At 27.1% G+C, this 17503-nt stretch overlaps 2 protein-coding genes across 6 annotated transcripts; one reads left to right on the top strand and one right to left on the bottom strand.

Annotated features, from left to right (window-relative positions):
- Nucleotides 1-284: 284 nt before the first annotated feature.
- ND-42 (NADH dehydrogenase (ubiquinone) subunit ND-42) lies at nt 285-3551 on the top strand. 4 transcript variants are annotated; one of them, XM_035078102.1, is made up of 5 exons: nt 285-392; nt 1120-1231; nt 1540-2190; nt 2436-2840; nt 3321-3551. In XM_035078102.1, the coding sequence occupies exons 2-5, from the start codon at nt 1151-1153 to the stop codon at nt 3402-3404; spliced, it is 1221 nt and encodes a 406-aa protein (XP_034933993.1). In that variant the 5' UTR covers nt 285-392; nt 1120-1150; the 3' UTR covers nt 3405-3551. The 4 variants fall into 4 exon arrangements, with proteins under 4 accessions (XP_034933993.1, XP_034933991.1, XP_034933994.1 ...); XM_035078100.1 differs by having other exon boundaries at nt 387-508; XM_035078103.1 differs by lacking the exon at nt 285-392 and adding an exon at nt 518-539.
- Nucleotides 3552-6111: 2560 nt separating this feature from the next.
- dop (microtubule-associated serine/threonine (MAST) protein kinase dop) lies at nt 6112-17461 on the bottom strand. Of its 2 annotated transcripts, none has more exons than XM_035077976.1 (17): nt 17161-17461; nt 15747-15989; nt 15573-15652; nt 14697-14799; nt 14194-14275; nt 14005-14107; nt 13715-13926; nt 13579-13654; nt 13016-13246; nt 12640-12871; nt 10958-12515; nt 10405-10586; nt 9936-10141; nt 9517-9852; nt 9149-9214; nt 7425-7923; nt 6112-7274 (listed from the first exon to the last, which is right to left on the bottom strand). In XM_035077976.1, exons 2-17 carry the CDS (start codon nt 15925-15927, stop codon nt 6406-6408), a joined length of 5016 nt encoding a protein of 1671 aa, XP_034933867.1. In that variant the 5' UTR covers nt 15928-15989; nt 17161-17461; the 3' UTR covers nt 6112-6405. The 2 variants fall into 2 exon arrangements, with proteins under 2 accessions (XP_034933867.1, XP_034933866.1); XM_035077975.1 differs by having other exon boundaries at nt 6113-7274; nt 10928-12515; nt 17161-17459.
- Between the last annotated feature and the right edge of the window lie 42 nt (nt 17462-17503).

The raw sequence follows: 17503 nt of genomic DNA, 5'->3' as shown, positions 1-17503 counted from the left end.
AATTAAAAATATCAAGAATAAAAATTAGAAAATTAGATTTATCTACATAACTCATTCAATATTTTAATTTCTATCAATAAAGTTATTTTTTATTATAGTAACAAACGAAAAACACTTCAATTTGGAATAACAACAAAGTAGATTTCCCAATCGGTAAATTTAGTTTTAATTTATAAAAATAAAGGCACAATTAATTTATAATTTTAATGAGTTTTTTAAATTAAACAAAAAAAAATTTGTTAATTCAACTAATGATCATGAATATTTATAACATGAAAATAATACAGAATTTACGTTTTCTGTGTTGGCACTGGTGTGCTCCAAAAAGGAGTATTGTTTTCATTCCATTCAGTTTATGGTGGGGACATGTGATTCGTACGATATTTGAAGAAGTGGGTATATACAGTTCTTTTTTGGCTAGTTCGACTTCAACATATTTGAAGTTAAATAATATTAATTAGTAGTTATGTAATAATAGTTTGTTTTCTAATTTACTTACAGAATCTGAGTAATTGACATATTTCATCATTACAATAATTGTATCCAAGATTTAAGTCCATTCATCAACAATTTATACATATCAAATATTTTGTTCTCATACTTTAGTAGCACAATTTTTGTTATGCCGATAACCTTTGTCTAATATTATTAGAATAATGTAAATATTAGTAGGATAATGTAATAATAGGAATAAATACAAACAAGTTTATTATCTAAACAAAAATCTGACTACTAAGGTATAAATTAAAAATGGCAATCATTTTTAACCATCAAGATCTGATAACCCTAAACCTACACAGAATGAAATTGGATAATATTTTCAATGAATAGCAGAATTAAAATTTCATTTGTTATAATTTTTAGGGAAATTTTCTAAGGAAGCTATTTCTTGAATCATCAATCATTCAAATGAATTTTTTAGCAGGTTTTATAGGAATGGTGTGTAATTTTACAGTTGATCTGTGTTGTCATTTCAAGAATTGAAGAAGAAAATCAGTCTAAATAAAATCGTGATTTCAAATATTTAATGAAAATTTTATCTGATTTTTGCTGCAAGTGTAGGATTTACTGTATTTTATGAACTGTCATTGTAGATTTAATTAGTTACAAATTTTTCAGTTCTTGAAACAACTACGTTGATAAATTAAAAATGCTGAGCAGAAATTTTAATTTATTAACTTCTGTGGAAGTTAGAAAATTGTCACGTCTTCAATTCAACGGCTTGTTGAAGGTTAGTATGTAAATAATCATTAGATTTTCTTATTCTAATTATGTCTGATCTTATTGATAAAATACTTTCATTTATGGAATTGTACCATTTATCAAATTAATCTCATTCAACCACGAGATACTTTCCAAATTATACAGAATATTGTTGAATTAATTAGTAGATCAGAATGTAAAAAAGTTTCATAATGCACTTTTTAATTGCATTTACAATTTTTTCTAAAATGATTAATTATTAATATTCCTACATAATATAGAATTCTGTAGAAATTTAAATTAACTTTAAATATTGCCTTTTTTGATTCATTACAGCTACTTAAACCATGTACAGTAAATAAGACTCAACAAGCATTTATCACAGGCAAGGCTGCACGGACGGACCGACCTCCACGACCACCACCTTTTGATTATAAAAACAAAGCATACAAATATTGGAATGTATTAACGGATCCAATGTTTGAAAGATTTGATGACAATTCAAAAATAGTCGTTATTGATGGATTACCTGCTACAGGAAAAGATAAATTTGCTAAAAAACTAGCTGAAGAATTAGAAATGCATTACATGCCACCACCAAGGTTTTCTGATCTTTTAGTTGATGAATATGGTTTCGATTATCGTACGTTAAATTCTCAGTTACCAGTTGATGCCCAATTCTTTGACGAGAAAACGTTCTTAGAAAATCCTACTGGTCGAAATTCTACAGCAATTCAAGTTAATTTCTTTTCATTACGGTATCACCAATATTTAATAGCATTAACACATCTACTTTCTACGGGAGAAGGTGTTGTTATACAGAGATGTCCTTGGTCAGATATGGTTTTCATGCATGCAATGAAAGATTGTGGCTATGTTCCACAAAGAGGATATGATTATTATAAGAGCTGCCTTGAATATGGTCTTCATCGTATTCTACGACCACATTTAGTAATATATTTAGATATTCCTGCTTCAATTGTTAAGGTAATGTATGTTCGTACGATCTTTATGTTATCTGAACCTGACGGAATATTTTCATATGCCAAATAAAATAATTACATTGAATGAGCATTAAAAGTATTTCATTACAATATCAAGTTATTATTTACAATATATAATAATTATTTATATTCAATTGTGAAAAATTTTTGTCACAAACAATATTGAATTAACTAATGTATTTTAAAAAAGGAGAAAATTTCATTTATTAATTAAAACTTCTTATGCAGGAGCGAATTAAACAACGAGGTCTTCCTCATGAAGTAAACTCAAAGGCGCTAACTATCGAGTATTTGAGTAATATTGAAAGATATTACAAAGACAATTATTTACCAACTATTTCTAATCACGCTCATACACTCGTTTATGATTGGACCAATGAAGGTGATATGATATTTATTGTGGATGATATTGAACAATTGCAATTTGAGAATTATCCACGGGAGAACCCAAAAATGGGTGATTGGAAATTCGATACACGAGATGATCAGCGTGCAGCTAGAGGTTTTTACGCTAATGACCGATTGGAATTATTAAACAATTTGCAAGTACCGCGTTTCGATGTTCCAGAAATGTTAATAACAGGACAAGATGTTGAAAAACGTAAAAATTTAATAGGAAAATTACAAGATCAGGTAAAATATAGTAATAACAATCATTTATTTTACTCATATATTAGTTTGCTCAATTTTCGAAGAAATATAGCGAAATTCTTTTTACTAGACTTTGTTTAAAAACGATAACGAATATTACGTTTTAAAAAAATTTCCAATCTAAAACTCGTAGAATAAAAATCATTTTCTAATATTCAAAACTTCATAAATAAGAATACATACGGAAATGTATTTTTAAATTTTATTAAGAATTTTTGCAAATTATTTAATGTTTGATTAATTGAAATTTCGATCATTTTAAAATATTAATACCACAAATATTTATACATAAATGATTTACTTTTTTACTTTTAATATTATAAAAATCTATTATTAGAGCATTAGAAAAATCATACTCTTCTAATTATAAAACTAATCTATAATTTTCCATAAAAATAATCAAATCTTAATTAAGTTTAATTAATTAAAGAAAAATTTAATCAATGATATTGTTTTTATTAGGGGGTCATTGCAGAGTATGAAAAAGGATTCAATTATGACAGAGATGAAGGAGTCCTTTGGAGAATTAGACGACTTCGGAAATAAAAATATCAGAGTAATAATTTCTCAATTTATATCAGTGTATATGAGAAATTGAATGCAATTAAAATAAAATAGGCTAAATTTATTGTAGAAAATATCAAATATAATTTGATTCACATTTTAAATAAATAGATATGTGATAAAATAGAATGTTATTTCAATGGGAAATAATTAAATCCCCTTCAAATTAAAATGAATTTTATTCATTCCTCATTAATCTGTAACTAATCTTCACAATTTATTTAGCTAATTTCTAAACACAAAGTGCACCTTTTTTCCAAAAGGTCGTAAAAATCATTAAAGACAATTTATTACTTTACTGCACTGTTCTTAATCAATCATGATTTTCATAAATTATCCTTTCATTCATTAATGAACATTTTTATTATAATAGACAAAACGTTGTAAATGATTCTTTTACATATATCTTTTAAAACACTAAGAATTCATAGGCTGAACATTTAAAGCTATCTATAAAAAGACTTTGTTTCGGTTATTTATTAAATTGTTATTTTTTGATCAAGTCATATATGGTTTATTTATAAATAAACCATATTTAAAATCTGGTTATTTAGGAACAAATGAACGCATATTGGCACATGTAAATCAAATACCCTTCATATCATCTCTCGAAAAATTTTCATATTTATAAATATATATTTTCAAAATAATTATATTTTCAAAGTCAAATCTAATTACTTTCAAATGACATATAGAACCTTTTGATTATTTGGAAATATCGATCTAACATTACCCTGTTGAACATTGAAAGTCAAACAAAATCTTCAAATTCATACTTAATATTTAAAAAAAAAACCTAAGATATATTTTATTCAATAATTCGTTATCTTAAATTGAATCTTGTATAAAAAGTATGCATTTAGCAGCTTTTGTTTAATTCGGATTGTAATTGTTTAAGCTTCACCACCATAATACATCAGAATTAAATAGATAAACACTAAAAACTTAATGTAATTGAATGTATGACAATGGAATCCTTAAAACAAGAAATTTACTGGACAAAGTGTATTTACAAGAAAAAAAGGAATATTCGTAAGACAGAAGTCAAAATTAAGAAGAATTAAAAGAAGAAAATGTTTTTTTTAGAGTTCATTACGACATTCAATGATTTTTTATATATCAATACGATTTTAGTAATTGCAATATAATTATTTTTTATGTGTTTCACACAGCAAGTATTAAAGTGTATTCAAGCTTGTAATGATTATATTTGAACACTAAATTCATTTATGAATAAATTTATTAATAATAATATTTACAAGCTGATCGTTATTATTATAATAATAATTCTCTAACGATATCTACTTTCAGTAATATGTTAATTAAATTTAACTTAATTACTGTTTTTACACAATTGTCTGCATGAAAATTAAAAAAATAGCACATTATATATCGAGGAAAGAACAATAGGTCAGCTCAAATCACCGACAAGGTTTGCTACTCCAGCAAAAAATGAGAACTTACAATTTGAGATGGCTCAATTGTCTTCCCTAAATTAGTATACTATTTGTCACCATGCCTTTGCTAAAAATTTGATAAGCCTTAGATTAGGAAATGAAATTTCCGCATAGATATGGTAAAAATAACATGATCACATCAATCATTTAAAATATTGAATAAAAATATTTCTTTTTTCCTCATATTAAGTAATAATTCTCAAAATTATATTAATTTCTTTATTGAAAAATGAACACTGTATGATATATTTTTTTTTATTGTTATTTTTTATAATTCTAAAAAAATTTGAAATTTATTTGCAATTGAGTTTGTGTGTTTACTATTATTTATTTTATAAAATATTCTTTTAATTGACTGTTCTTACTTCATTTATTCTAGTTCTCTAACTCAATATAATTTAAACCATTTAAAGTTGATAGTTTTTAATGAAATCGATCAGTTATATCGTGAACTGTATCAAATTTCACATTTTGTGTGTTCTTGAAATTTTATTAACTCACTTGTTTACAATTAAGGTCAATGTACCTTATTCTGGAATTGGAAAAACCATATATTATTACACCATTACACCATTTATTTAAATATATCATCAAATATTGCTGTTTAACATAAATTAAGTAAATGATGATTCACTTTAATGTATATCCTTTTCAATTGAACCTTTATTTTATTATTGATTTTGTTTGAATTTAATCAAATAATGATTAGTTAAAAATCGCTTAAATTTCCAGAATATGATACATTTACCGTATTATTCAAAGTTTTACCTTACTTTTAAGCATATGTGTATATGTCTCAGACAGTTATACATGTGTATATAATCGCTCGAGACATTTTGAATGTATTAATACTATTTTAATAGAAATATCAATATTTTTCTAATACTTGAAGATCATTTATTAGTCGGAATTGAATATCAATTTTAATTTTATAGTAAAATAGACGAACATTTTTTGAAAATAATTACCATAATTTTGAATTGATAACAGATAAACTAAACATAATCATGAAAAGATAAAATAAACTTCAAAATATGAAGAAATATTTCATATGAAATAAAAATAAAAAAAAAAAAAAATAAGTAAAATTCATGATTTCAAATGATTAATCATCGAGAATTTAAAATAAAAATTAAGCAATTTAATAATAAAAAGGAATGTACTTGATATTAAATTTTTGGAAAAATGATTTTTGAATAATATTTATATTATATATTTACACTATAATCACGATAAAATATTTACAAATATGATAGAAAATTTTTTAGTAATATTACTCCAACACTTTACACAGAGAGCACAGAACATATTTAAATGGAAAAAAAAAAATTTAATGTTTTATCTTTATTATTCAAATTCTTTGATAATATTACTAAATAATTTTCTATGTGTTGGAGAAGAATTGACAAAATATATAGACGATAGTAACGCAAAAAGCGTTAAATTATTGAGATGATTGAAGAGTTTGATTCTATGTATGAAAAAACTAACTGTTCGAATTATCAACTTGTTTTTAAATTATAATTTTACTTATTCTTTTTATCTTCAAGTAAAGAACTTTTACCAACCCTTTCTGTAGCTGTAACATTGTCAGTTTCATCAACTTTATATCTCTTTAAAATTTTTCTTGTTTCTGGGCTGGTTTCATTTTTCGATTTAGACATAAGTTTATTTATTTTTTCAGAACTAATAACGGTATTTGAAGTTAAAAGAGCTTTTGTATCATTTTCATTTTCTATTTCCGACATTTTCGAACAGTTGGCAGATTTCGTTAAAGATTTCTGTTGATCAATATGATCTGAGCTACTTGTAGCAGGTATTGAAGTTTTAACAGAATTTAAATGATCACTATTTTCGGGAGGATAATTTTTTTTTTCATCACTTTGTTTTTTTTCCAAATCCTGACTAGATTTTAAATTTATACCTCTTAAAGTTATATCTATTTCACTTTCATCAATTTCTTTAGTAGAATAATCTTCACTTTTGGAGTTAGTGGGAGAATCTTTTTCTTCCGCAATACGTGGCAATTGAGTGCTTCCACAGGAATTCGATAATCCAACATTTTGAATATTAATTGACATTCCATGGGGTATCTTAGAATAATCACTTGATTTTTGATCAATTGGTTTCTTTTCGTTTTTTATATCACTTGAATCTTTTATAGATTCTGAAGTATCATCATTAGAATCTACATGAGATGTTTGAGCAATTGTTACTCGTGGTGTAACTCGAACTATGCTATTTGCCAAAGGAGAAATCGAAGTTTTACTCTCAGCTGAACGTGGATGTAATCGATCTGGACTTAAAGCTCGTCTAAGAAGTGGTGAACCGGGTTCCGCAGATTTTGGACGGCTGTAGCTTTTTTTTTGACTTGCTGGCGTTGATAAAGATGTACCTAAAAATACAAATGAATATTAACATGACAAAAATAATTTTAAAGTTTTTAAAAAGCTTACTTCAATATTAATTCAAGTCAATGTTAAAATCTAAATGTCTAACAGGTCCTTTTTTAAAATTATTACGTTTACAAATAAAAAACTCTTACCCGGACTATAAGACTGTGTTGTGTTAGAGCTGCCTGGCTGGTGTCCAGTTGGAAAAGCCAAAGGACTTGGACTTCTTGTAGGACTAGCAGGAATCGGTGAAGGACTTGGTGTTCTTGCTAACGGTGAAAGTGGAATATGACCGACAGATTTACGACGATTCGGTGAATGTATATTTTTTGCAGCTGAATGAAGTTTATGTTTTAGTCCATGAAGGGTACTAGGTCGTTGGTAGTGTGATTGATTGGATATGACGTTTGTAGATGAATTCGAACCAGGTGATGATGAATTAGGACTTGAACAAGAACTTGAATTTCCCGTTATATGGTACGACTCTGAATTAGGACGGTTAGTTGTTGGCGGGGATGGAGTACAAACAGATTTAGCTACTCCTGGAGGAAAATAAGGGGAGGATTCTTGTTGGGAAGGTAAAGACCGAGTGAATGATTGAAATGAACGGCTCGGTGTTACCATGGACGGAGAACATATCCCTGCAGCCATCTGTATAGAATAAGTTGAAAAATTATACATGAAAATTTTTGTTTCAGTTAACAAAATATCATCTTCATTTAAAAATACTAAACTCAAAATTTTTAGTATTTTGTTTACATTATTAAAAATGGATGTAAATAGTAATACTTCTTTTTTTTAAATTGAAAGTAAAAGAGTATTTTCTTTTGAAAAAAGGCTATCTATATATAAATAAAATATGTTATGTTGATGTTATTTACATTTATAGAATGTAAGTATCACATAACATTACATACATAGTCATTTAATAACAATTAATTTTATGAAACGCAATAAAAATAATGCACGAAAAGATCATTCATAGAATTTTCCAAGTGAAAAACCATTTTCTCTGCAAAATGAATCAGTAAATTAAGATCTACTAGAGTTTTATGATTCTAGTACGAAGATTAATCTTAATATCATAATTCTTTTCATCACTTTTCATTGTAAAGAGTATTCTGATAGCTTGAATCAACATCACACGTTAAAATACAGCCTATGTTGAATTATTGTTCATCATCACAAGAGTGACTTCAGTCGACATTATATTGAATATTGCAAATCAAAGGGGCTATTTTTGAATTAGTGCTGTATTTAGACTAAATACACTGTTTGTCGAAACTAATTACAAGCACACCCTTCCTCTCCTCTTTATCTAATATTTACTAACGTCATCAAGTTAATGAATAAACAGTTCACCTCCCTACATGTACCTAAAAAGTTGGAGGTCAATAATATTTTTATGCTATAAACTGTACATGTTAGAAATAGTACCTTCATCTTTTTGATCTCCACATTTCTTTTGTTTACATACAACTTTAAGAATAAGGTAAGAGAAATGATAAATCCTCAATTTGATATGCATACTAAAAATTTTCTTATCTGGAGGTATATTTTGAGCCTCCATAAGTAATCATTTTATTTGCGAGAATTTAAAATTTAGTCTGATCTAGTTGCCTTTGTTTTCTTCAACGTGAATAACAATTTCATCCATTGCATGAACCCGTTTTCTTTTTTGTTCTCAGTGTGTAACAAATTGTTTTGTGTACTTATGTGAATGAATGCTTGTCATTAAAAGTATAGCAGTTAAATAAATATAAGAAAATAATGTTGCAATAAAGAAAATAATAAAATAATACAAAAACCAATCAAATAAATGATAAGATGTATACTCTAATAAATAAATAAATCAAAATTAATAGACAAATCATACCATAAATGGAGGTTTGTTGTCGCTTGGTAGAATAGGTGCTGACAATGGACAACTGATACTTAATGGCTGAAATAAAATAAAAAGTGTTTTTAGCGTCAATTTGTGGATTTCTTATTAGTTGATTCTTGCCAATATTTCTCTTAGTGTACATTTATGCGATACGGACTAGAGGCAGGTTTAATTCTACAACAAACTTTAATATTAACTACTTATAAATAAGAAGATAAAATACTTCATGTTCCGACGAGTTCTAAAGCCTTGTTTTATATATTTTAAAAAGTGTCAATCAATTTTTAGATTATAAAATAAATCTTTAAATAATAAATCACTATTTAAAAAAAAAAAAAATGAATATTTAAGATACATACCTGTTGCATTTCTACACTAGCACGTTTAGTACTAATTCTCCTAAAGAGTGAAGTTTTCCTTTTTTTATCTGAATGGTCGCGTTTTTGTTTACGTTGACGATGTAAAGTTCGTCTTGCCATTTTACTTTGTGCAAGTTCACGTTTTCGACCACCTGTCTTTATACTAGTATTTTCTAGTGGAGTACTACGTAGAGTTACATGATCTCCACCACCACTAAGCATTAATTGAAGAACTTGTGTATGATATAAACCTTGTACAGCTTCACCGTTGATATGCGTTATTAAATCTCCTGGACGTAAACCAGCTTCAAATGCTGGACTAGATGGGTCTACAGCCTAAAAATAAAATTTTTTAATTATTCGAAGAATCATTATTTTAATTTTTTAATGCAAAATATAATATTCTATAAAATAATTACCATAACTAGATGATGCATTGTATAAAAATCACTATCACCATAATACACTCTAATAGTATGAACAGTAAATCCGAAGCCATGAGGTCCTCGTCGAATGATTATTGGCGGTTTTAAGCTCGTCACAAGGGGACTTAATTCTCGACAAGGGGATGTATCTCTTGAAGAAGCAGTTGATGATCCTCCAGGTGATTCTATTGACTGGTAAGCTATAACATTAATTAATTTGTGTTATAATTATAAATCAAAAATAAATATGGCTCAGGAGGAAAATTAAAAATAAATTCAAAGATTTTCAAAAGCAATTTTATGATGAATTCTCTTATTTTGAATTGAATTTTAAATTTTCAAACTATTTATAATAATTATTCTAAATCAATCAGAAAACTAATGATCAACAATAAAATTATTCATGAATCTTCATTACACACGTTGTTTTAACTACAAATAGATTAAATGTTTATATACTTACAAGAGAAATCATTTGCCGGGATTACAAGTGAAAGTCCACTAGTTGATGCGGATTTAATAACAGAGCGAGGTTTTTGTTTCGTTCCTACTGAAAGTGGTGTCGTTGATAATGATTCATAAGAGTCTGTACTAGAATTATGTTTGTCTTCACCAGTTTCTCTACCAGCTACTGTTAAATCAATCCTGAAAATAAAATTTCTATTAGTAACTAGCAAAATAATATGAAAATGTAAATTCAGTCATATGCGAGTGGATTTGAAAACAAAACTATTTTTTATTTATAAAGAAATTTAAATGCTTAAAAAACAATCTGTTTTGAAGCCTTAAAAAGGCATTCGTTTTTCGATTAGTTTACACAATAATAAATAATATTGGCAAAAATTGATGAAAGTAAATGATTTACAAATAATTAGAAATCAAAAAAATTTCAATTTTTCATAGTCATTGTATTAAATGGAAACAGTATAAATGAGTTAAATAAAAAAAGATAATTAAACAAAACTCAACAGAAGCACAAAACTCACATGTGATCGCTGTCAATGGAAATACTGAACCTGGGCAGCTTATCTCGAACATAATTATGTCTTTTTCGTTGAATTTGAGGGCTGATATCATCAGATTCTGTTTGAGATGATTCTGGAGTACTGAAATTGACATTAGAAACTAAAGTTTCAGCAGAAGGATTTTTTTTAATAGTTGAACGGGAATCCCCACTCGAAGCCGGAGAGAAATGAGAGGACGAAAAGTTATCCATATTTTTTTCTATGTTATTTCCATCAACTTTGGTATCAGTAGAACGGTTTTTATCACTCACGAGTGGAGGTTTTTCATTTAATTTAGGAGGAGAACAAGATGCTGAAGAACTTGGAGATACTTGAAATCCTGTTCGGTCAAGTTCATTACGAAAGAGTTGTTTTTTTGAAAAATCCAAATCTGATTCATTATTTATTGTTGATCGAGACTGGGATATTTTTCGTGATTGCGGAGAATAAGAAGAAAAACTACCGAACAATGGAGAGTCATCAGTATCATCGGTATCTTCACCAAAATCATGACTATAACGATCCATTCGTGTATCAAAATAACTCGTGTCTTCATCATGCGTCAGTTGCGGAACAAATTCGGCTTTCTGGCGTAACAATGTATTCCAATTAACTCCATAAAAGTAGGGATGTTCCTTAACTTCATGAGCTCCTCCAGTTCCTAGACGTTCTCTTGGATTTTGCTGGAGTAGAACGGTAATCAGGTCTTTAGCTTCTGGTTGCACTCGCCAGTCATCTTCATCAGGCCATTCAATGTCATCATTAACGGTATGAGCAAAAAGCTCTTCAGGTGTTTCTCCAAAAAAAGGAACACAGCCAATTAAAAACTCATATAATATAATCCCCATTGACCACCAGTCTACAGGTTTTCCATACCCTTGACGTAAAATTACTTCAGGAGCTATATACTCGGGTGTTCCGAAAACTTGTTTATCAGAAAATTGTCGAGTGTCTCGGTCTATATAACCTTCGTATAAATTTGTTGCTAAAGACATCAGTCCCATCTTACTTAAACCAAAATCAGTAAGCTTAATATGTCCTAAAGCCGTTATTAAAAGATTGTCTGGCTTTAAATCACGATGAACAATTCCATAGCTATGAAGATACTCAACTGCAAGAACTGTTTCAGCAAAATAAAATCTAGCCGTATCCGGTGGTAAAGTCCCAATATTTTTTAAAAGACTTGCACAATCACCACCTTCAACATATTCCATCACTAAACAAAGATGTTTCTTTGTTTCAAAACTACAGTACATTGAAACTACAAATGGATTATCTGTAAAACTCATAATATCTCTTTCCGCAAATACTTGATCTACTTGATTTCGAAGCATCAAGTTATTTTTATTTATTTTTTTCATAGCAAATCGTTGACGGCTTATTTTTTCTTTAACTAAGTATACTGCACCATAAGCACCATTGCTGATAAGTTTAACTACTTCATAATCATCTTCACATGGCACTCGTTGGAGTTTATCATCTTCTTTATTAGGGCTTGATGATGATAACTCTAAATTGCTTGAATTTAAACTTACGGAGTCTTCTAGTTTATTTATATCTTCTTGAAGTTCTGAAAAATAAATTCAGAAATTATTTATATACTAAAATTATTATTATTTAAAATTTCGGAAAATCATTGGAAGAAATTCAAGAATAGAAAAATTGTGGTAGTTTGAAAGATTTGATCAATTTACCTGAAATAGGATCTCGATTGAGAGATAGTTTACTGATAATATACTGAGGAATATCAGCCTTTATACCACTAATAATTTTAGCTTGACCCTCAGCTTGCTCTAATAAGTGATAAAACTCCTCAGGATCAAATTCCAAGCATTCTAACAGGCGTGCTGGACGAGAAATTATAAGCAAAAGTTTTTTAATTAATCCTGTTAAATGTGTTGCCGCTTCAATAGATTTATCCTTTGTCTACAACATACCATAAGTTAAAAATATTAATAATTGAAAGAATCTTTTATTTACAAGTATTTATTATAAAATATTTTATAAACTTTTAAAAATCAATAATTATAAATGATACGTTTATTTATAATTTAAAAAATAATTTATTACCTCCATTAATAAGTGTTCCAAACTTTCGGTCATTTCATAAAAATATCGAGAAGTAATTAACTTCTCTTGTGATTTTTGTAAACAGTCCCGAGCCATTTCAATAATTTGATGGTGAACGAATCGTATTATTGGTAAAGAATCTTGAGCTAGATGTGATACTACTTCATATTCATCAATTTCTTTATTATTATTTATAAAATTCGTTAATCGTTCTTCCATCTGTTGTGTAGCCTAACAAAATGTAAAAAGTATTAATTATTACCATAATAACATTTTGAATTTTTTTTTTTTTATTTGCAATTAATTTATATCATATATATAATTATGCGCTTTTACTTTACTTGGACCAATTTACGAGTATTTAAGAGTAATTATGCATAAATGGAATTTTCTCTGATTCAATGTTCAAATTTTGCAACGGTAACAATACGTAAAGCTTACATTAGAGTGAAGGGTTATTTTATCAAAGTGAATTATTTATTATTTTAATTAACTAATATTTTTTTCCAATTAAATTATAAAAATCTATCAATAGACCAAACGTAAGAACTAAGATATAATACCTTAGGAAAACGTTCTTTATATAGAGTATTCATCATCACAATTTCATTATCAAGAATTGGAGATCGACTTGGACTACTGTAATATGAAAACAAATTAAAAAAAGAACAGTGAAATAATTAAAAAAAAAAGATTTACCTTAAACTACGCGAACGAGGACGGTGTAACGGTGATTTTCTACCTTCTTCTTCAAGATTGAAAGATGTATTAGAAATATTATATCCTGGAAATCCTGGATGTGATGAACATGGAGTACCAGGTTTAGAAAAGTGGCATGATAGCATTCGCAGTTCATCTTTAGTTGGAATGTTTGGTAACTGATGTAAACGTTCTTGGCTCGAACATTGTGACTGTTCATAAATAAAGTTGATAAATTAATTGAATTTTTCAAATAATTAAAATAAACAAATCAAATCATTTCTTAGTACCGATACGTTGCTAGAGCCAGGTGTTGTACCATAGCCACTCGAAGGTAAACTTGCCACTGACCACCGTCTTCCATCAGCTGTATTGGATGCTCCACAACTAATTCTGTTATAGAAGAATGTTAAATAATCAGAAAATAATGGTCAAATTATAAATTCTATCATCATTATTCGTAAAATAAAAATGAGTACCTCTTGATAGGAGCAAAAGCAAAATGTGGACTCGATGACATCCTTGGACTTTCTAATGGACTTCCCGTAATTGGTACAAATGCTTAAATTTTTTGAAACATAATTTTTTGAAATATAATTCGAAAATATTATGATTTTATAGCTTCAAAATAATTTATAGTAAAAATTATTGAATATATTATCTTGATTGTTATTTATTTACTAAAAAAAAACCTTCAACTTGGGAATGATTCATTTTATTTTTACGATAAAAATATATTTCATTCTTTTGATAAAAAAGTTTAAAAATAAATTAATCTGTAATAATTAAAATAGGCCAAAAATTTATTTTAATAATAATTTTCTATTTATAGGATTACGATGATAAACATTGTAACCTGATAGTCAAATGTGTCAATGTATATTACACATAACGATCTAATTTAAATTGTTTACGACTCTTAATTGATTTTTCAGTCAAAATAATCATTTATCATTTTAAAAAAAACGGTTCTCATTCATACCTGAGAGCGGAGAATTACATCGAGGTAAAGTAGGTGAAGTTGTAGCGATGAAGGACTTTCGGTGAGCTGCTTTTGTCGCTCTTCGTGGAATATTGAATTCACGCTAGATTATTTATAATAAAGTGAACAGAGAATTAGACGAAATGTAATAAAATGCTTGATTATTTTTATAGCTGAATAAATTATATACTACAGCAAGTAAATTATGATGACGATTTATTGGAATAAAATTGTTTATTAAATCTTCTTGTTATTATTTACATGTATAAACGTGTATGCATTACTGAGTGTTCATGTTAAAAATATTCACATAGACTAAAAATTATTAATTATCCATCTTCATTAGAAACACTTAATTAATGATAACAAGAATTAAAAGTCTTCCCTTCATAACAATTTTAAATCAATAAGCTTGTGCAACAATAAGCAAACCTAATTGTTTGAATAACTTTTGGACAAAATATTAACATATGTATATTTGTAAAATATGTTTATGCATCTAAAGAATTCGTTATGATTCTTCATTCATTATAATTGATTGAAAACGGATTAATGTATTAATTTCGAGTTTTTTTTTTTTCTAGTAAAACGAATTTCTTACGTGTGTGTATTGATATGTCTAGATCGAGACACCATTCATAATTAAATTAAATCAAACTTTCACAACCTTTTAACTTTTGAAAGACTTTAAAATTAAAACCCTAACATAAAAAAGAAAATTATCTATCAAAGATTAAACAGTAAACTCATCAATATCGAAACAATAATAGATTTAGTAACACTTTCTTAACTATTTGAAGTGTGTAAGTTGATGACATTCTAATTTACAACATAAGCAATTCATGCAGCAATAAATAAAAGATAAACAATAATTACCATATGAATCGATAGCGATGGTGCCGATTTACCAATAGCAGAATTTCGCATTCTCACCAAATTTGACATTTCATTTCCAGCTGTAGGATAAGATAAATTAATTTTATATTTATTGTGTATTGTTCGAATAAAGTAAATTATTTTAAAAGAATTTTATTAACAAAAATCACTCACTAGTTGGATTGGGTGCTTCCTTACTCTCCCCTTTTACAGGTAATGACTTTTGAACCATTTCCGTCTCTACTGTAGCACTTTTATTGTCTTCGGATTCCAATTGATCAAAGACAAGGACACGGGCAGAATTTCCATGAGATCGCAATCGAGATCTACTTTGTCTATTCTTGCTAGGATCCATATTTTTTATTTTTTTCCGTCTATTGCATTGATTTGATTTAATCTCCAAGTATCACAGAATTACTAAAAAAATAAAAATAAAATAATAACAGCATTGGTATTTTCAATCAAAATCAATAACATTCTTGTAAGCTATGCTTACTCAAATTCTAAACTGTATATTGATCACGACAATAAATAAATAATAAAATTCTGTGAAATAATAGAAAAAAAATTGATTTTTACTTAAAAAATAGTATTTAGTCTAGTTTTAGAATTTTTAGTCTACCAAATTTTTGTGATCAATATTATTAAATAATTTAAAATAAAACCATCAATGGGATATTTTTTTTGTAAACTTTGATTAAAAATTAATCTTAATTATATTATGCTCACATTATAAAATAAAAAATGAATAAATTAACTTTTATGAATAAACATAACATCGTTATAATGACAATTTTATACAAAGAAATATAAAATAAATCAAAATTCATTTACATACATAATAATTAATAGTGAATAATTATTTTAATAATAAACTTTATATATTAAAATATAATTTTTAAACTTACTGTAGCTTTAAAACACACATTGTTTATTTACGACTGGTTTAATTAATGGAGTTGAAATAAAGATGATTAATCAATCCCTCACTTCATTTAGAGTCAAATGAATATTTTTTAACATTTATTATAGAACAATTTACTCTTTTGAATTCATAAGAATTTAATTAATATCTATTAGTAGAATAAACTCGAAAAAATTCAAAGACTCAATAATGAGTTACTGATGATAAATAATTAAATATTGCTTGATTATATCAAAATTAGTAAAACAATTTGAACCACAAAATATTTATAATTATACCGTGAAGTTTTGTAATTAATGTTAAATTATTTATTTCAATAAAATGAAACATTTAAATTAAAAAAAAAATCAGTAATCAATAGATGATTATAATTTCTTAACTCCATCAATATTATTTCAAGTGAGCTCATAATTACTAGAGAGTACACAAAAATTTTGTCATCGTCAATCACAATATATACCAATCCTTTTTTGTCATTACTATTATTATGGTTCAACTATTACTGATGAATTGTGCTGAGTCAAAAAAAAAATTTCAACACGTAATGAATGTCTTTTATATGCAATTTCACATGATAGTGTCAGAAATATTTGTTAGGAGTTCATATCATATCATATCAATGCAAATGTGTAAGCAATGAAATAATTAAAATTTAATATTTACCTTATATTTAATTAATTTCGAAGCATCAGAAATATTTGAAAATAATTGTAGTTGTGTAGAGTTACAACAGAGGAAAAATGTTGAACATGGAATAATTCTATTTCGTTCACATACACCCAATGTAACATAAAACTTTTTCACTAAACAACAAATAAGTTCACTACTGTAAAGAGAGAAACAAGTAAGCTTGATGTTCATTCTTGCTACTAAAGCGGCTATTCCGCGTATATTCGTGACCGTAGATGTTCAACATTGGAATGCATCACTCCAAAAGAGAGATTAATTATGGAATACACCACGACCATGAATCTTTGAAGTTGTGACGAAACATCACTCTATAGGA

The sequence above is a fragment of the Chelonus insularis genome, unplaced genomic scaffold (assembly GCF_013357705.1).
Source record: "Chelonus insularis isolate UGA/USDA-ARS -01 unplaced genomic scaffold, ASM1335770v1 contig_150_pilon, whole genome shotgun sequence".
NCBI classification, from domain to species: domain Eukaryota; kingdom Metazoa; phylum Arthropoda; class Insecta; order Hymenoptera; family Braconidae; genus Chelonus; species Chelonus insularis.
This window is presented reverse-complemented; position numbering and strand designations above follow the sequence as displayed.